The sequence below is a fragment of the Callorhinus ursinus genome, unplaced genomic scaffold, assembly GCF_003265705.2.
Source record: "Callorhinus ursinus isolate GAN/ISIS: 27379988/994484 unplaced genomic scaffold, GSC_fseal_2.0 scaffold33, whole genome shotgun sequence".
NCBI classification, from domain to species: Eukaryota; Metazoa; Chordata; class Mammalia; order Carnivora; family Otariidae; genus Callorhinus; species Callorhinus ursinus.
The window spans coordinates 4,983,661-5,003,667 of NW_027397095.1; the positions used below are offsets into that span (position 1 = coordinate 4,983,661).

The following is a 20,007-nucleotide window of genomic DNA, read 5'->3' on the forward strand; positions in this document are numbered from 1 at the left end:
ACAGAGAAAAATGTGAAAAAGAAGGCACTCAAGTGGACCACAGATAAGAAAATTAGTGAGGGTGTTACCATAAGGAGAAGAAAAAAACAAAGGGCGTGAATAAAGGCTGTCAATTATCACAGCCTTGAAGATACAGGGAAAACCTCCTCTGGGTACAAGCAGTCCTCCCTTTCTCAGATACTTTATATAAAAACTAGAAGAAAATTAAAAGATCAGTTTCTATCTGATAGAAACTTTTTTTTAAGATTGTATTTATTTATTCATGAGAGACAGAGACAGAGACAGAGAGGCAGAGGGAAAAGCAGGAGCCTGCCTGATGTGGGACTGGATCCCAGGACCCTGGGATCATGAGAGCCAAAGGCAGAAGCTTAACCATCTGAACCACCCAGGCGCCCTCTATCTGATAGAAACTTAAACAAGAACACAATCTCTCTCTCCCACAATCCTTGAAAGATATATGATAATCTTAGCAAATATAAAAAATACACTGACTCATTTAACAGAAAATTCCAGAAATTGCTTACAAAATAACACTGGATACTCTCTCACCATGTTGTGTGGGAAAGAGAACAAATTACCCCATGACCCAACCTTCTACTACTCTTCCTCCCAAAACCCCCTAGCTTCTTTGTGATCAACAAACACTCCTATATCCTCAAATTTCTCCTCTGAACATTCCCTGCATCTTTCAGTAATTCTCAACTATTGGTGTATTAGAATTACCAGAGACATTTTTAGAAAATAGACATTTGGGTCCCACCCCAGCCCAATGAAGCAGAATCTCAGGGGGTGAGGCTCAGGCACTGCTAGTTTTTAAAATACTCCCCTAGTGATTCTAATGTGTATCCAAATTGAAAATCAAAGAGTCACCTGTGAAGTGGCTGGTCCCTGGATGCTGTTTATGGTCTCTCACACCCTATGGAATTTAAGACTGGTGTCCTTATTTGTCCTAACGCCATCTCCAGACCATTCCTTCTTGTTCTCCCTCAAGACAAATCCTTTTTCCTTTTAGGTTCACCCATTGGGTTATACCAACTTCTTTCCTTCCCTCCTCCCTCTATGAGATCATGTACCATCCTCCCAAAAACGTCTGAATCCAGTATTCAATACCTGACTCATATGACTTCCTCTCCATGCAAACTCTTGCCTTAAATTTAGGTCCCTTACAAATTAGTGCAGAAAACACAATCAACATCTTCAGCTTCCTCATCCAATGACCTTGGCCCACCATCTCAGCCACCTACTCCTTCAGTCCCTACTGGGATTTCCCTCAGTTATATTCTGAACCTTTTCATCACAGAAACCATCACCTCATAAATCTCTAATTCAAATATCCCATTCTGACCTGTTACTTCCAGCTTACTTGCTCATATGGGAACCTCCAGCCGATTGATCCCTCTACTTTCTTAGTATCCATTTGCTCACGCGGTGCTCACTTCCTATTTTGTCAAACAGATGTCATCATTAAACTCTGTTGCAAAAGCCCAGAACTGCCTATCACCCTGTTCCTCCACAGCACCTATGTGGTTAACTTTCAACCCTGAGAAACCCAACTAACTGCCTTACTCCAGAGGGAGTAAACACACACACACACACACACACACACACACACACACACACACACACACCCTATTATTATAAAATGATTGCTAACCTCAACTGGGCCCTCTATGATAGGAAGTCATCTAAGTTTCCACAGTCAACTAGTCTCCCACTACTACCTAGAACAACCATTTCATACCTCCTCATTTATCCTTAACTTCTGGATCCCCTCTTCTCAAACCCTCGCATTCCAAGTGGATTGCTTCACCTCATGCTTCAGAGAAAATGGAAGCCATCACATGGAACGTCTCCTTTCCCTTCTAAGGAAGAGGAGTCCTCCTATCAAAGGACACCTTCTCTTTGAATTATAACCCCTCCAATTCTCTCAGGAACTTTACACTCACAATCATTCCCGACACCTCCCCCCAATATCTTTAACCTCCCTCTTTCACAGGCTCCTTCCCATTAGCATTAAATTGTGTTCTAAATCCTCCCTATTTTAAAAACAAAAAACCTTCCTAGACCTCATATTTCCCTCCAACTCCAGTCCATCTCTACATTCCCCTCCACAGTAGAGCTTTTTTTAAAAATATTTTATTTGTTTATTTATCAGAGAGAGAGAGAGAACAAGCAGGGAGAGCATCAGGCAGAGGGAGAAGCAGGCTCCCTGATGAGCAGGGAGCCCGATGTGGGAGGGACTCAATCCCAAGACACCAGCATCATGGTATGAGCCAAAGACAGACGCTTAACTGACTGAGCCACCAGTCACTTCTCACCTCCCATTTCTCTTGTTAATCCACCCCAATATGACTTTTGCTCCCACAACCCTTCTAAAATATCTTTGTTAAGGTCACCAATAACCTCCAAATTGCTAACTCCAATAGATCCTCTTCAGTCATCTTATTAGACCTATCAGCAGAAATCAATAGTTGACCAGTTCTTGAATAATCTTTTCTGAAGCCTTCTATGATACTATACTCATCTAGTTTGCCTCTTTTTGGTCACTAATTTTTTTTTAGTGCCCTTTGAGGTATCTCCTCCTCTATCTAACCTTTAAAAAAGCAGGGCTCCTTAGAGTTCAATCTAAAAGCTTTTTCTCACTTGGTATCAGCACTGTCCAATATAGTAACCAATAACTACATGTGGCTAATGAGTACTTGAAATGTGACTAGTGTGACTCAAGAACTGAACTTCCAATTTTATTTCTAATTAATTTAAACAGGCACATGTAACTAGTACTACCACATCTGATAGCATGGCTCTATTTCCAATCACATCATCTCTCATGGTTTCAAATACCATCTATGTGCTAGTGGCCCAGACCTTTCTTCTGAGCTTCAGATGCATACATTCAACTGTCAATTTATCATCTACACTCAAATGTCTCAAAGAAATCTCAAAACTACACATAGCTAAAACTGAATTCACGACCCCCCTCAAAGGAAAACTCATTCCTTCTGCAATGTTCTTATTTTTGCAAATGGTACCATCATCCACATTCATGCTAGTAACCTAAGAGTCATCCCTGACACTTCTCTTCAACTCACTACCTATGCCCAAACCGACCTCTGTTGATTTAACCTCCAAAAACATTGATCAAATCTGTCCACTTCTCTCCATTTATACTGCCACCATACTCATATTCTCTAGCTTAAACTTTTTTTGAAAAGAAAAAAAAGGTTTTAAGATTTTATTTATTTATTTGACAGAGAGAGCGCACACACACAAGCAGGAGGACCAGCAGGCAGAGGGGGAGAAGCAGGCTCCCTGCTGAGCAAGGACCCCCCCAATGCGGGGCCCCATCCCAGGATCCTAGATCATGACCTGAGCTGAAGGCAGACACTTAACCAACTGAGCCACACAGGTGCCCCAAGATTTATTTATTTTAGAGAGAGTGTGTGCATAAGCCGGGGTGGGGGGAAAGGAGGAGGGACAGAGGGAGAGGGAGAGAATCTCCAGCAGACTCCCCGCTGAGCACAAAGCCCAGTCAGCCAGATCCCACGACCCTGAGATCACAACCTGAGCCAAAATCAAGGGTCAGACACCCAAATGACTGAGCCACCCAGGTGCCCCTCAAGCTTAAACTCCTGAAACAGCCTCCTAACTGGCTTTCATGCAAATGATGACACCCTGGCATAAAATCCTTCATATTCTTCCCATTTTTTAAATGTAAAAATCCAGATTCCTTAACATGGCTTACAAGATCTTACTGGATCCGGCCTTAGCCCATCCTAACTTGATGCCTATGCCTTGTTCCAATCACCCTGGCCTTCTTTCATTTCAAATAAAGTGTCAAGCTACTTCCCCAATTTGGGGCCTTTACACATGTAGTTCTTTTTACCTGGCATACTTTTCTCTCCATTTTTACCCCTCTCTTCCTTAGCCCCTCTGGTCTCAATTTAAATGTCATTTAAAGGGCGCCTGGGTGGCTCTGTTGGTTAAGCGACTGCCTTCGGCTCAGGTCATGATCCTGGAGTCCCGGGATCAAGTCCTGCATCGGGCTCCCTGCTCAGCAGGGAGTCTGCTTCTTCCTCTGACCCTCTTCCCTCTCATGCTCTCTATCTCTCATTCTCTCTCTCTCAAATAAATAAATAAAATCTTAAAAAAAAATAAAAAATAAATGTCATTTAAAGAGGCCTTCCCTGGGTGCCTGGGTGGCTCAGTCATTAAGCATCTGCCTTCGCTCAGGTCATGATCCCAGGGTCCTGGGATTGAGCCCCACATCGGGCTCCCTGCTCAGCAGGAAGCCTGCTTCTCCCTCTCCCCCTGCTTGTGTTCCCTCTCTCGCTGTGTCTCTGTCAAATAAATAAAATCTTTTTTTAAAAAAAAAAGAGGCCTTCCCTGACCATGTCACCTAATTTAGTTAACCCTCTTATAAACTCTTTGTATTTCTCCTTGATAGCATTTATCAAAACTGCAACTATGTAAGTATTTACACTTATCAGTTCAAAGTCTGTTTCCTATACTGACTGATGATATAACCTGACTATATTGCTTTCTGATATACCTCTAGAGCCTAGCACAGTGCCTAGCACATAAAAGATATTCATATTTTATAGAATGAATTAATGGATTATAGGCATCTAGTACTAAACAGCACAGAAGCAAGAACAACAGCAGGAGCAACAATCTTATCTATGTTGTTCTCTACTGATTCTGCAGCACTTAGAACAGTGCCTGGCAAACAGAAGGCACTCAACAAATATTTGTTAAATAATGAATAAATAAGGGAGGATTTAATATTAGGAAATTAGTATAATACAGTCCATCAATAGGTCAAATAAGGAATAATAATATAACCATCTCTTTAAATAGTGTAAAGACATCTGATAAAATTCAATATACATTTATGATTTTAAAAACCACATAAACTTGAAATAAATGCAGTTTCTTAATATACTTTTTAAAAAACCCTATCAAATCAACAGGCAATCATGTCCTCAATAATGAAGCACCACCTGAGGCATTCTTACTGAAAATAGGAGCTAAACAAGGATTATCATCATTATTTAATATTGGTCTTAAAATTCTCATTGGTGTAATGAGACATGAAGCAAAACTAAGAGTTATAGGTACTAGAAAAGAGACAAAATTATTATTTGCAGATGACCAGGGCTGTCTATCAAAACCAAAAAACAAAATAAACAGCACCCCCCAAAATTTTAAATATATTTCTATAAAGTGGCTGGATAAAAGATAAATATCTAAAACTCAGTAACTATTAGTTAGGACCATGTTCCTTGATAGTGTCTTAATTTTATAAAGGACTTAATTTATTAAAATTTGGCACATACCTATGGTGAAATACTAGTCATTAAAAATCATGTTTTTAAATAATTTTAAATGACATGGAAATATAATGTTAAACAAAAATGCAGCACAAAAACTACATATAAAGATTCCAGTCATATAAAAACATAAATAAAAGGCTGGAAGGAGATACCTAACAATGTTAACTATAGTGGTGATCTCTAGATTGCAAGAACATAATTTTAATTTGATACTTCAAACTTTTCTGAATTTTCTAAATTATATATAATGAAGATATAATTACCTCAATAATCAGAAAAAATATTTTAAAAAATGTGTAATATCAACATCCAGACAATGGGAAAACACATATTTACATTAAAATCAGGCTTGCCTAACAAACCCAGGGCCTCCCTCCTGCAACATACTATATGTTCTAAAGGTTTGTGTATGAAGCCCAAGGATCAAGATAAAATCTGGTTTCACTGCAAATACTACTAAATGGGCAGAAATAACAAAGGATTTTATTCAAGGGGTTACTGAACTATTACCCTGCTATGATCCAGTAACTCGAACTCTGGATAAAGCAACATGTGGCTAATTTCTATGTAGGAGAAGCCAAAGGAACTAATGCCCTAAATAGGTGTTTATAAGAAAAAAGGCACAGCTCAGTTTAACTTTTCAGCTTTGGATCAAATATCTATTTCTACAGCAAGAACAGGACGTTCTGGCATTTTATTTCGACAGCAATGTCAGTCTACTGAACTGCCTTTGCTCAAATTTTTCTTTTTTAGTGTTGTTTCTGCCTTCTCCTTTCTAAGCACAATAAGACATAGATAGTAAGTTATTTGCTCTCTTGGATACCTGCAGAAATCAGCAGCTAGGTTTATTTAGCTTTTCAGAATCAACCCTTAAGACTTCTAAAATCCATGACCAAAGAAAAGAATAATAAAACCCAAATCAGAAAAAGCCTATCTAAACTGTTCAATACAAATTAATGGTGGCAAGGACAGGGACCGTCTCTAAACAAAACTATGTATAACCCATAGCCCTAAGCTAAGGGCTAAACCCCACTCATCCAAGGACTCAAGCAAGAGATAAGGCAACCGGTTTGATTTACATTCATGTGCTCACAAACTCTTTTCCGTAGCAACCACTGAGTCGTCAAGGTAGCTTTCAAGTGCCCATTTTCTTCTCCCCATAACACAGTACAACTAGATGATAAACAGAGAACAGCTTGCACAGAAAGTCAATGATGATTTGCTTCAAACAGATAAAAATAAGAAAACTGAAACAGTGAGAAAGAAGACCATGTTCTTTCTGATAAAAGGATGCCTTGAGGGGATGGAGCTTAAATAAAAGACCAAAATTATTTTAAGGAAAAAGAGGTAGCCCGAGACAAGCAAGGTATCCCCAGTACAAGAGGGACTCTATAGCCTCCCAAAATAATATCACGAATAAAGGAAAACATTATGATTTAATATGTAAAAATAAAAAGCGAGTTGAGAAAAAATTTTAAAATATAACAGCATTAAACCACTAATGGTAAAAATACTGATGGCTCAAAGAAGTTCAGCATTAGAGAAGCAGATCACATCTTCAACTTTTTAAAGATTCCTGCCAGCCACCTACTTTTTCTTATGTTTAGACTAAATGTTTTTAGGGGGCAAAGTTAACTTGTATGGCTGCCTTAAGAAAACGAAGAACACAGGATAAGATAGTAAAATTAAAATGTGCCAAAAAAGGGGTCTTAGTGGGCATTCAATTAAATATATGTTGAATGAAAATAAATTCCATTCAGAATGGTACTCACTGTTTGAAGCTATATCAATCAAAAGAGTTTCTTCTGCTTCTGAGGGAAAAGAAGAAAGAACAGGATCAGGGAAGAGAAAATCATTCATTACAACTAAAAGAAGTCTACGCCTAAGTAAATAACTGCTTCTCGCAGTCACCACTCCTAGGTCTTAGAAAACATTTTTAAAATCCTTTGCTTTTTTGTTTAGCATTTTTAAAAATGGATTTTGGAAGCACTAGGTTCTAAATATAATGAGCAATTCAACTAAAAGAAAACTAAACTGAATAACCAAATGGAATACCTCAAAGCAAATCAAGGAACGACAATAATAGGCAATATAAACATGTTAATTCAAGTGAAGGTGAATTTAATTCCCCTCAACTATAACATACTGATTTAATATAATCTGTGTCACTTAGTTAATTCTTTTTTTATTTTTTTAAGATTTTATTTATTTATTCATGAGAGACAGAGAGAGAGAGAGAGAAAGAGGCAGAGGGAGAAGCAGGCTCCCAAGGAGCAAGGAGCCTGATGTGGGACTCGATCCCAGGACTCTGGGATCATGACCTGAGCCGAAGGCAGACGCTTAACCATCTGAGCCACCCAGGTGCCCGTTAATTCTTTTTTTTAAAAAGATTTTATTTTTAAGTAATCTCTACACTCAACGTGGGGTTCAAACTTATAACACCGAGATCAAGAATCACGTTCTACTGACTGAGACAGCCAGGTGCCCCTAGATAATTCTTTTTTTTTTTTAAAGATTTTATTTATTTATTTGACAGAGAGAGAGAGACAGCAAGAGAGGGAACACAAGCAGGGGGGTGTGAGAGGGAGAAACAGGCTTCCCGCAGAGCAGGGAGCCTGATGTAGGGCTCGATCCCAGCACCCTGGCATCATGACCTCAGCCAAAGGCAGATGCTTAATGACTGAGCCACCTAGGCGCCCCGCCCCTAGATATTTCTTATAGAAAGCCAAGGGGCACCTGGGTGGCTCAGTTGGTTGAGTGTCCAACTCTTGATTTCAGTTCAGGTCATGATCTCAGGGTCATGGGATAGAGCCCCACATCTGCATCCGTCTCCATCCGGCTCCATGGGCTCCATGCGTGGGGCTCCCTCCTCCTCTCGTCCTCCCCCCACTCTCTAAAAATGAATAAATTTTTAAAAATCTAAAATAAAAAAAAAGCCAAGGAAATGACCCCAAAGGCCCAGAGATGAATTACTTTCTTAACTGAGATTTTGTCTCTGAAAACTTCCCAGTGATCTCATTTCCTCTGCCTCTGCCCCGTTTAGGATCAGAGAATACTTTTAAGCTCTTGACCTTCAGGCTACAATTTATACCTAGGATCAGGACTATCACACCCAACAAGGAAGTATAAAACAGGGCAAAGCACAGTCTCCAAGTTCAGAGTTCTCTTTTCTCCCAGATGACTCTCTTGGACTTCCTTCTTTAGCTCCAGTGTCTAGATGTAACCCATCTCTTCCTCTCTGACTTCCCTGGATTTGGCCAACAGCACCTGTAAGACCCTTCTGGTTAGGTGAACTCTGGGTAATGACTCCTTAGGATTACCCCGGATCTCCCTTGGCCAGATCGAGTAGTCTCAGCCTTTCCTTGCTCCCTCACAAGCCTGGATTATATATTTGGCCTCATTATTCAGTTACTACAGTAGCTACTGGTAAGTAGTTAAGTTGTCTAATATTAAAAAAAATAGCCTCGGGGAGCCTGGGTGGCTCATTTGGTTAAGCGACTGCCTTCAGCTCAGGTCATGATCCTGGAGTCCCGGGATTGAGTCCCACATCGGGCTTCCTGCTCTGTGGGGAGTCTGCTTCTCCCTCTGACCCTCCCCTCTCTCATGCTCTCTCTCTCTCTCATTCTCTCTCTCAAATAAATAAAAATCTTAATGTGCTATGGTGAGCGCTGTGAATTGTGCAAGACTATTGAATCACAGATCTGTACCTCTGAAACGAATAATGCAATATATGTTAAGAAAAAAAAAAGAAGATAGCAGGAGGGGAAGAATGAAGGGGGAAAAATCGGAGGGGGAGACGAACCATGAGAGACGATGGACTCTGAAAAACAAACTGAGGGTTCTAGAGGGGAGGGGGATGGGAGGATGGGTTAGCCTGGTGATGGGTATTAAAGAGGGCATGTTCTGCGTGGAGCACTGGGTGTTATGCACAAACAATGAATCATGGAACACTACATCAAAAACTAATGATGTAATGTATGGTGATTAACATAACAATAAATTTAAAAAATGTTGAAAGGCAAAAAAATAATTAAAAAAATAGCCTCAATATTCTCATTAGCATGATGAAGCAAGGGACAATAGTGCATCAGGACATAAGTACTGTAAGTTCCCCACTGTTCTTCAGTAACTTTAATTCTTTAAAACCCAAGTATTTATAGACTTATCAAAATAGGTTGGGAAACAGAAAGGATGTAAAAACTCGAGGAAGTACTGTTCCTTTTGTTGTGGGGAACTACTATGTGTATATACTATGTATATTTTCTTAGATTACAATCTAACAATCTATCGTCTATTTCTTATTAAAAAAGAATACTAAGAGAAATAGGGTAAAAGAAGCTGTAGAAATAGTACAAAATAGGTATAGAGTTAATAGAATGCTAAAATCTAAGGTCATGTTCTTTGGCTTTTCACCTCCTTAAAGGGCTAGGTATGTAATAAATGGTGCTACACAATGAAAAGTGAAATGACCACAGCAACTTACTATGGCATGCAAGTGCTTTATTCACTATGTCCTCTCACACAGGGCAGGCTAAATGGCTATTTCATTCTTCTATACAATGTGGATACCATTCATTGCAGGTATTTTTAATTCTTAATATATATTGTCTTTAAAAGTCATACCCATAAAAAACAGTCATATCCATTTAGTATTTCTACTTACAGGAATAAATCCTAATAAGAGATGTGCAAGAAGATTTATGTACAGAGATATTCATCACATTACTATTTAAACCAGTGAAAAAAAAAACCCAAATGTCAAACACAGATATAACTACATTATGGGCTCTTCATAAAATGGCATAGTACATACCTAATAATAGCATGGAAAAGCAATCATAATGTGATGGCATGCAGAACACACAAAAAATTACATATAGTATGAGTTCTGCCCACCCTAAAAATTACATGTGTAGAAAAAAAGGAAAATGTTAGGTGTTTATCTCTGAAGGATGAGAATGTACTTATTTTCTTTATACTTTTCTGGTCTTTCCAAACTTTCTACAGTATATGTATTACTTTTGTGATCAAAAAAAAGTTCAATGTAACTTAAGAAAAAAGTCTGTGCAAGGTAAGATTCAAGTTTTTCAAAAAGCTACAGCTGATACAGAATGCTTTCTTTTTGATCACGCCAATGAACCCACTGGAAACATGATGCATTTGTTCTCTAGTAATCAATTTCCCTTCTAGAGCAATGTGAGATAACAGAAGCAACACGTCCCACATAAACCTCCCAAATTTTGAGTATCATTGTAGCAGATGAAACAACAGATTTTCTGTTCTTTGTCCCCAAATTTGAGGGCAGGAAGCCAAATATTTCCTCCTTGGAGTCAATTTTCTTATGATTCACCAATGTCAAGGTCTGAGAATCAGCACAATTGAGTGTAAGGTATTAAAATCTGGTAAAGCTTGTTGCCAAATGTTTTAATTTCAAATAGTGTGGGGAGAAAGTGCTGAATGTGTGTGAATCCAAGTGACCTTGATATTTTACAATGAGCAGTGTGTTTGTTAACCAAAGAATGTCATTTAGATCCACATACAGGTCCATAAACATAAAAGCCTACCTATATAGGTAACAAACTACATACATCTCTAACCCCCAGCCAGGGAAGCAGGTGAGACTATGTAAGTCTTTCAGTACAACCCTTCAGCACTCACAGACAAAGCACTTACCATCTTCTCCATGGTAGCTTAGTAATGTTACCATTTTACGCAAAGAGTAATACATTTCATTTTATGTGCAGTGACAAATTTAAATATGTATGGTATTATACAATGCAACAATGACCAAGGAAAAACAATGTAAAACTAGCTAGGCAATTAAAGCTAGTACCTTGAACACATCTGAAGTGGCTATTTATAGGAATGATATCTTGAACATGCTGTTCCTTCTCCCGCAACTGGATTATTAACCTAGGAAACAGAAGAATGCATCAATGAATAGCTACTGAAAAACTCAAACATTTAACAACAAAATATATTGCTGTGTTGTTACACAAATCTAGTCTATATTTATTAGACTTACTGTATCTCATTCCCTGGATCTGAGCATCAGGACAGCTAGAAATTGCTCTAGATCTAAGAGGATATTAGTGATGATCAGTATCTGAATACCCACACTGTCCTACACCATAAGGAATATATAATAGTCTATGTCCTAAACACAGCTTACGATCTTAAAAACAAGAATTATAGTGCATACACATTTAGAGTATGCATACCAGAGTGAAGAGTAGCTAGGTGTGCACTCCATGAAGGCAGACTATGGTTGTCTTTTCACCACAGTATTTCTAGCACCTAGCATAGTGCCTGAAACTTAGTACTCACTCAAGTTTGTTGAATAAATGATTTAGAAATTTCATAAATTAGCTTTCAGATTATATTCCCATGGCTTTTACCAAAGAATGGTTCTATCTCTTCAAACAAGTATACAGGTTCATGGAGAAGTAAGAAGAGGTGCCTAGCCAAATGGATCAGTTAAAATAACCCATGACCAACAGGGTAGCAGATATCACAACCAGTGCCTTTACATTCCTTGTGTTTTTACTCTGGTTTCCAACTTCATGATGGTATTTCTAGGTAAACATGATTGAATTTGGCCCCCCAGTATGAAATGAAAGACTTCTAAATTCCTATGTACTCCTGAAATATTTTCATTTATTACTTATCTTAGTGGCCCAGAATCAAGGTATGACCTACTGGTAAACAACCATTCTGAACATCTCCTAGCTTCTCCAAATCAGGCAGCCTTCAGGTGGTTCTTTTTGCCACGAATACTCTTCTTTTCTTCCTGAGACCTAGTCAAATATCACCTCCTCTTAGCAGCTTCTAATTCCCCGAAGCAGAACCAGCCCTGATCCCCTTTGTTTACCCCTCTAATAAAGCATGTACACCATCCATTGCAGTTATATTTATTTCCCTCACTGATTTGAGCTCCTTGAAAACAAAGACCATATCATTCTCGGGTTTTCCTTCCTGCCTAATGGATGCTCAATAAATATTGGTTGAATAAATGAACCAGTTTAACTAAACTATATACAGAGATAATTTTCTAAACCATTTGTTCAACCTCTGACATTAAAAAATGTCATTGTGGGGCGCCTGGGTGGCTCAGTCAGTTAAGCGTCTGCCTTTGGCTCAGGTCATGATCCCAGAGTCCTGGGATCAAGCCCCACGTTGGGCTCCCTGCTCAGCGGGAAGCCTGCTTCTCCCTCTCCCACTCCCCCTGCTTGTGTTCCCTCTCTTGCTGTGTCTCTCTCTGTTAAATAAATAACTAAAAATCTTTTTTAAAATGTCATTGTTTTGAAGGGTTTTACTTCTAGTTTGTTGTCTTTTGGGGGGACTTGTTTTAGCTTTATGAATTTTTTTTTTCAAATGTGTTAACTTTAAAGGAGATAACATGGGGAAAGGAATTGCTTAGACAAAACTAAGAGGAAATAAAAATATTAATGCTGTCTTTCGGCTCTGCTTGCCTAATTTGCAAGGGTTCATATTTTAAGGCGACTAGAGGAATATGGGGCAGGCTCCTTTTTTTAAAGATTTATTTCTTTATTTTAGAGAGAGAACATGTGTGCATGAGTGGGGGGAGGGGCAGTGGGAGAGGGAGAGAGAGAATCTCAAGCAGACTCCCCACTGAACACAGAGCTGGACATGGGGCTCAATCTCAGGACCCATGAGATCATGACCTGAAGCCAAAATCAAGAGTCACACGCTTAACCGACTGAGCCACCACCCAGGTGCCCTTGGGCAGGCTCCTTTCAGCCAGCAAATTTCACGAGTTGAGCAGAAAGTTCTATAAACCCAGACAAGGGCGCCTGGGTGGCTCAGTTGGTTAAGCGACTGCCTTCGGCTCAGGTCATGATCCTGGAGTCCTGGGATCGAGTCTCGCATTGGGCTCCCTGCTCAGCAGGGAGTCTGCTTCTCCCTCTGACCCTCCCCCCCTCATGTGCTCTCTCTCTCTCTCTCTCATTCTCTCTCTCAAATAAATAAATAAAATCTTAAAAAAATATATAAACCCAGACGAAGATCAGAAACTAGATAAAGACTGACAAAGCAAGAGCGAAGGAGGAAGAGCTCATGTTGGGGAAAATGAACACAAACCAATATACTCTCAAAGAAATGAAGATGAGAAGGGCGCCTGGGTGGCTCAGATGGTTGGGCATCTGCCTTCGGCTCAGGTCATGATCCCGGAGTCCTGGGATCGAGTCCCGCATCGGGCTCCCTGCTCCTTGGGAGCCTGCTTCTCCCTCTGCCTCTCTCTCGCTCTCTCTCTCTGTGTCTCTCATGAATAAATAAATAAAATCTTTAAAAAAAAAAAGAAATAAAGATGAGAAATAGAGTGTCTTTTTTTAAAGATTTATTTATTTGAGAGAGCGAGAATGAGAGAGAGAGAGTACATGGGGGGGGGAGAGTCAGAGGGAGAAGCAGGCTCCTCGCTGAGCAGGGAGCCTGATGCGGGACTCGATCCCGGGACTCCGGGAGCATGCCCGGAGCCGAAGGCAGTCGCTTAACCACCTGAGCCACCCAGGCGAGTGTTTGACATTAGCAGTAAAACTTCAACTGGATTGTACTGTTAAAAGCCATCATGAAGGGGTGTCTGGGTGGCTCAGTTGGTTAAGCGTCTGCCTTTGGCACAGGTCATGATCCTAGGGCCCTGGGATGGAGTCCTGCACTGGGCTCCTTGCTCAGCGGGGAGTCTGCTTCTCCCTCTGCCCCTCCCCCAGCTCGTTCTCTCTCTCTCTCTCAAAAATAAATAAAAATCTTAAAAAAAGCCATCATGAAACAAACAACATGCATGGACCTTGAGGGCATTATTCTAAGTGAAATAAGTCAGAGAAAGACAAATACCATATGATCTCACTTATATGTAGAATCTAAAAACCAAAACAAAAAAAACCCTGCAATCATAGATACAGAGAACAGATCAGTGGTTGTCAGAGGTAGGGGATGGGTGAAATGGATGAAGGGGGTCAAAAGGTATATACTTCCAGTTATAAAATAAATAAGTCATGGGGATGTAATGTACAGCACGGTGACTGTCAATAACACTGTATTGTATATTTAAAAGGTACTAGGAGAGTAGACCTTAAAAATTCTTAAAAGTAAAAAATTTGTAACTGTGGTGATGGGTATTAACCAGATTTATTGTGATTTCACAATGTATACAAATATTGAATCATTATGTTGTACACCTGAAACTAATACAATGTCAATTATATCTCAATTTAAAAAGTGCAGGGGCGCCTGGGTGGCTCAGTTGGTTAGGCGGCTGCCTTTGGCTCAGGTCATGATCCTGGAGTCCCTGGATCGCGTCCCACATAGGGCTCCCTGCTCGGCGGGGAGTCTGCTTCTCCCTCTGACCCTCCCCTCTCTCGTGTGCTCTCTTATTCTCTCTCAAATAAATAAAATCTTAAAAAAATAAAAAAATAAATAAAAAATAAAAAGTGCAACCTCCCCAAAATCCATCACAAAACAAAGATAAACTTGGAATTTAAGTCAATTCCCCAATATCTACTATGTGTTAGTCACTAAATAAATTGTAGCAAGAACAGGGCTTAAAGTAAGTATAAAAACTTCTTAAACGTAATCATACTTTCAGAACAAGAAGATGAAAAGTAGTCGGTATATGGCAAAAAAAAATGGAAATTAGGGGCGCCTGGGTGGCTCAGTTGGTTAAGCGACTGCCTTCGACTCAGGTCATGATCCCAGAGTCCTGGGATCGAGTCCCACATCGGGCTCCCGGCTCAGCGGGGAGCCTGCTTCTCCCTCTGACCCTCTCCCCTCTCATGCTGTTTCTCTCTCTCTTAAATAAATAAATAAATATAATCTTTTTAAAAAAATGGAAATTAGAATATGGTAGTTGTCAAACCAAAAAGAATAACAAATTCTGAATGTGGACTCGGCATTATGCCTAGAAATACTTTGATTTGTTCAAGGAAGGTTAAAGACGAAACAACAGGTTGCATCATGATCCATTTTCCTTGAAAAAAAAATGAATAGTGTTTGATTCCCTATTTCAAAAAAACCTCTTATTTTTAATTATAATTTTACTTTCTCAACTAAATTTCTCCAATGGTTGACAGCAGAAACTACAGAACTAAAGATTATAATAGGCTTCAAGTTCTGAGGTTAAAAAGCCCAAAAGTAAAAAAATTCTGAGAAGAATCCAAGTCAGAGAAGGTACCCATGAGAGAAGAATCTGAGGATTATAGATGATATGACAGTGTCAGGTGTCTCCAATAAATGATTTCTCTTTTTTTTAGATTTTATTTATTTGTCAGGAAGAGAGCACAAGCAGGGGGAGTAGCAGAGGCAGAGGGAGAAGCAGGCTTCCTGCTGAGCAAGGAGCCCGACATGGGACTCCATCCCAGGACCCTGGGATCATGACCTGAGCCAAAGGCAGCCGCTTAACGCCACCCAGGTGTCCCCCACTCCAAGTTTAAAAGTTCTCCTAGTACAGGAGGCCAGATAGAATGAGGCATTTATCTCAAGGCCAGCTGCTCACTTCCCTATTAGCTAGCTAGAGCTCTAAACCTATCAAACCAAGGAACCACATCCTAGGCTGTGGTCATCTCAACAATGTAGCTATTTTACTTAATCCTCCTAATTTTGTTTTTACAGAAGAGTAAACAGAGGTGCAAAAAATGTACTGATTTACCCAAGGGTCACATCTCTCCACCCATTCTAGCCTTTGGAAGTGGCAGTGGTATTCCACTTTTCAATTCACTTTTCTGTTGAATTTACTATTAAACTGGTCTTTCAGGGTTTGATGAAATCTGGGAAAAACATGAATTTACCACACCAACAGAGCTGACCAAACAGGACCTAGGGAAAAGCTACTTCATAGGCCCAATTGATGTCCAGTCTTTAAGAGTTATACCAAGAGTCTCAGAAAAGAGCAGGCTAGGTTAGTGGGAATATCCTCTGTGTAAATTAGCACAGACACAGAGACTGGACGGTCTAAAAGCAGGGACTAAGAAAAACTGTTTTTAGGCCAAATCCAATGTTGGGAAAAGACAGGATTTAAGTGATCAATGATTTTTAAACTCTGATGTCAAGAAACCAATGAACAACCAAGGGAGGTGGCTTAGGCACACAAGGATAGGGCCCATGATATGTAGTGGTCACCATGGATACTTTTAAAATGAGGCATTAGTGGAAAGGGAGTGAGATCAGCAACTGTAGTGACAGCTTATCAAAATAATCTTTTATTCAATCAGTCAACAGTATTTACTGAGCTTCTAAATGCAAGGCAGAATGGAAGGTAACACACACTGATAAATTGCCAAATGTTGTTTATATTTCTACACATTTCATTATTTTTTCTATCAGTCAAGTCAATAAGTGAGGCAGTTACTGGTGTACACTAAACCATTACTGAATTAATGAATACGCCTTCAACCAAGTGGGAAAGGGAGTGGGGAGACTGGAGGAACCAGTTGAATGGGGTTAAGAAAAGGCACTTCTGTAAGGTTAACAAGCGTTTCTATAACACTTTTACTTTTTGCAAACCATTTTTGCATTTATTACTCTTCCAGTTACAACTTCAATGTCTATAAGGTAAAGGCAGTTAATGTTTTTATTTAACTGATGAGGACACCAAGACCCAGAAAGCATTACTGACTTGCCCAAGGTTACACAACACATGTCAGTTGCAGAGGCAGGAACTAAAAACCCAGGCTTCCTGCTTCAACGCCCGCCTGTTGAGTCCTTCCACTGAACCACACTGCCAGGAGCGATCTGGCGGCTTGGGAGTTGGGGACAAAGCCCCAAGCCTACAGCACTCGCACTTCACACCTGGGCCTGAACCTGTTGCCCACGCAGCCTCAGGGGGAAGAGGGTGGGTGGCTTGTCACGGTTTGGGGTTGGGAGTTGGCAGGCTCCCCTCCTCCGTGGGAATCAGGTGGTTACTTACTCATATTGACCGTTCCTTTGGGCTAGCGTCAGGGCGCAGAGCTCCCGGAGAGTACCCTTCAGCTCCATACCCTCGATAGTATGCAGGCACTAGTCAAGGGTCTCCTCCAGATGCGCGGCCAGGGAGGGGTGGCACGGTGCGGGTTGGAGGGAGGCTCCAACCCCTCTGCCCGCCCTCCCCACTGCCCAAGGCATCGCCTCCCGCGCCGGCCCCCTTTCCCCGTTCCGCTCGGCCTCTGGGCCCGACCGCCCCCCAACCCCTCCACCGCGTTCCGCAGTTCCCCCGACCCCCACACCCCCGCCAGCCCCGCCTGGCCTCCCCTCCCCCTTCCCTCAGGCGGATACGGCAAGGGGCTGGGCTCCGACCGGGAGCCGCGGCTCCATCCCGGCGGCCTCCGGGCTCAGTGGAGCTGCGGACTGCGGGCGGATCCGACGACACTGCCTCCCACGTCCTCACCCACAGTCCTCGGCTGCGCGTCGTTTGAGGAACAGCTCCGCGCAGGGCACCGGGAGCCGGGAGCAGGGAGCCGAGCCGAGAGCCGAGAGCCTGACCCGAGAGAGAGCGGCGCCTGGCGCCCCCGCCAGTTTTCCAGGCCGCCGCAGATTTCGCCCCCTGCGGCCAACCTGCGGAACTGCAGCGAGAGACCCGACGGACCGGGGGCGTCTCTACCACGTCCAGGGAGGAGTGCGTTTTAAATGCTGCCCGTGACACCAGAATTGTTCTGTGGGCTTCGAAGATTGCCGTAGAAACAAAACATAGCTATAACTATGAGAGAACTAAAATGTGTTGGGCCAATAGGACCTAAATCCAGTAAACAAATCCTTATTACAGTTATAACACACCTTGCTGGTTATCCTACCTCTCAAATGTTTTCCCCTTCCCCTTCTTCCTTCCACCACCTAAATCTTTAGAAAAATCCCCAAAGCTCAGATCTTAGCAAGATCTTACTTTGTGCCCCCCCCAGGTCATCTCTAAGGAGATAAAGACCAAATACACTTCCCAGGTCCAGACCCCTTGCCCAACATATCCCACTGGTTAACACAATACTGGATGACAAAACTAACTCATCATTTAACACAGCCACTCAGACTTGAAACTTCGAAGCCATGTTCTTTCTTCCTTTCTCCTAATTTCCCTGTATCCAATTGGTCAACAAACGTTATTAATATTTTCTTTGGAATTACTTTCAGATTCCTTGTTTTCTCTCCATTTGCACCCCCATCACTTTACTGGTTGTCCTTGTGATCTCTCCTTTGACCGTTTTACTCTGTTGATAACCATAAGAACATTCTTCCCCGGAGTAATGTTTCAGTTGTGTTTTTTACTTGCTCAAGAATCTACAGTGGAGGGCGCCTGGGTGGCTCAGATGGTTAAGCGTCTGCCTTCGGCTCAGGTCATGATCCCAGAGTCCTGGGATCGAGTCCCGCTTCGGGCTCCCTGCTCCTTGGGAGCCTGCTTCTCCCTCTGCCTCTCTCTCTCTGTCTTTCATGAATAAATAAATAAAATCTTTAAAAAAAAAAGAATCTACAGTGGAGTGGATAGCAAGACTGATCTTAAAGCTATAGTAAGTATGACAGTGTGGAGCTGGTCAGACCAATAGAACAGATTACAGAGCCCCAAACAGATCCACACACATATACGGAAAGTCTATATGCAACATATATGGCATTCCAAATCGGTGGAAAAAGAATGGATTATTCACTAAATCATTCTGGGATTCTTTTTTTTTTAAAGATTTTATTTATTTATTTGACAGAGAAAGACACAGTGAGAGAGGGAACACAAGCAGGAGGAGTGGGAGAGGGAGAAGCAGGCTTCCCGCTGAGCAGGGAGCCCGATGTGGGACTCGATCCCAGGACCCTGGGATCATGACCTGAGCTGAAGGCAAACGCTTAACGACTGAGCCACCCAGGCGCCCATTCTGGGACTCTTGATCATCCATATAGAAAATTATAAAACTAGATCCCTACCTCATACCATATAGGAAAAATTCAATTCCAAGTGGATTCAAGATCCAAACGTGAAAAAGCAAAACTTTAAAACTTTCAGAAGAAAATAGGAGAATATCTTTATGAGCTTGGAATAAGGAATAACTACTGAAGACACCAGACGGCACAAACAATTAAGGAATTAATAGATACGTTTAACTACATTAAATTTCAAAATGCAGGTACTTCAAGACAACATAAACAAGTTAAAAGACAAGCCACAGACTGGGAGAAGATATTTTTGATATATTTAACTGACAAAGGATAACCTATGAGGTTCTATACTTCTAGCTGTCATCACCTTACAGAATTCTCTCCCACCACTCTCTGCAACTCACTCTGCCTAGTCACATTGCTCCTTGTTATTCCTAGAACTTTCTAGGCACACTCTTGCCTCAGGGCCTTTGCACTTGCTGTTTTCCTGCACTTTCACCTCCTTCAGGTCTTTGCTCAAATGTCACTTTCTCAGTGAAGACTTCCTAGACAACTTTATTTAAAATTGCAATTCAAGGGCGCCTGGGTGGCTCAGTTGGTTAAGCGACTGCCTTCGGCTCAGGTCACGATCCTGGAGTCCCGGGATCGAGTCCCACATCGGGCTTCCTGCTCAGCAGGGAGTCTGCTTCTCCCTCTGACCCTCTTCCCTCTTCCCTCTCGTGCTTTCTATCTCTCATTCTCTCTCTCCCAAATAAATAAATAAAATCTTTAAAAAAAGATAAAATTGCAATTCAACAATCTCCTTACCCACTTTCACAAAAACATGACTCTTCATTCA

General features: G+C 41.3%; 1 protein-coding gene across 7 annotated transcripts in view; it reads right to left on the reverse strand.

Annotated features, from left to right (window-relative positions):
• OCRL (OCRL inositol polyphosphate-5-phosphatase) overlaps positions 1–20,007 on the reverse strand; it is a 64,142-nt gene that overhangs the window by 36,437 nt on the left and 7,698 nt on the right. For 2 of the 7 annotated variants that reach the window (XM_073879165.1, XM_025852514.2), the window contains exons 1-4: positions 17,592–17,834; positions 17,248–17,327; positions 11,167–11,246; positions 7,106–7,144 (exon numbers count right to left, since the gene is read on the reverse strand). In XM_073879165.1, the coding sequence (XP_073735266.1) occupies positions 7,106–7,144; positions 11,167–11,246; positions 17,248–17,327; positions 17,592–17,630 (238 nt within the window). In that variant the 5' untranslated portion in view covers positions 17,631–17,834. Of the gene's footprint in view, positions 1–7,105; positions 7,145–11,166; positions 11,247–12,032; positions 12,131–13,433; positions 13,561–17,247; positions 17,328–17,591; positions 17,835–20,007 lie in introns of those variants that run through there. The other 5 variants (XM_025852513.2, XM_073879166.1, XM_073879167.1 and 2 more) reach the window with 5 other exon arrangements.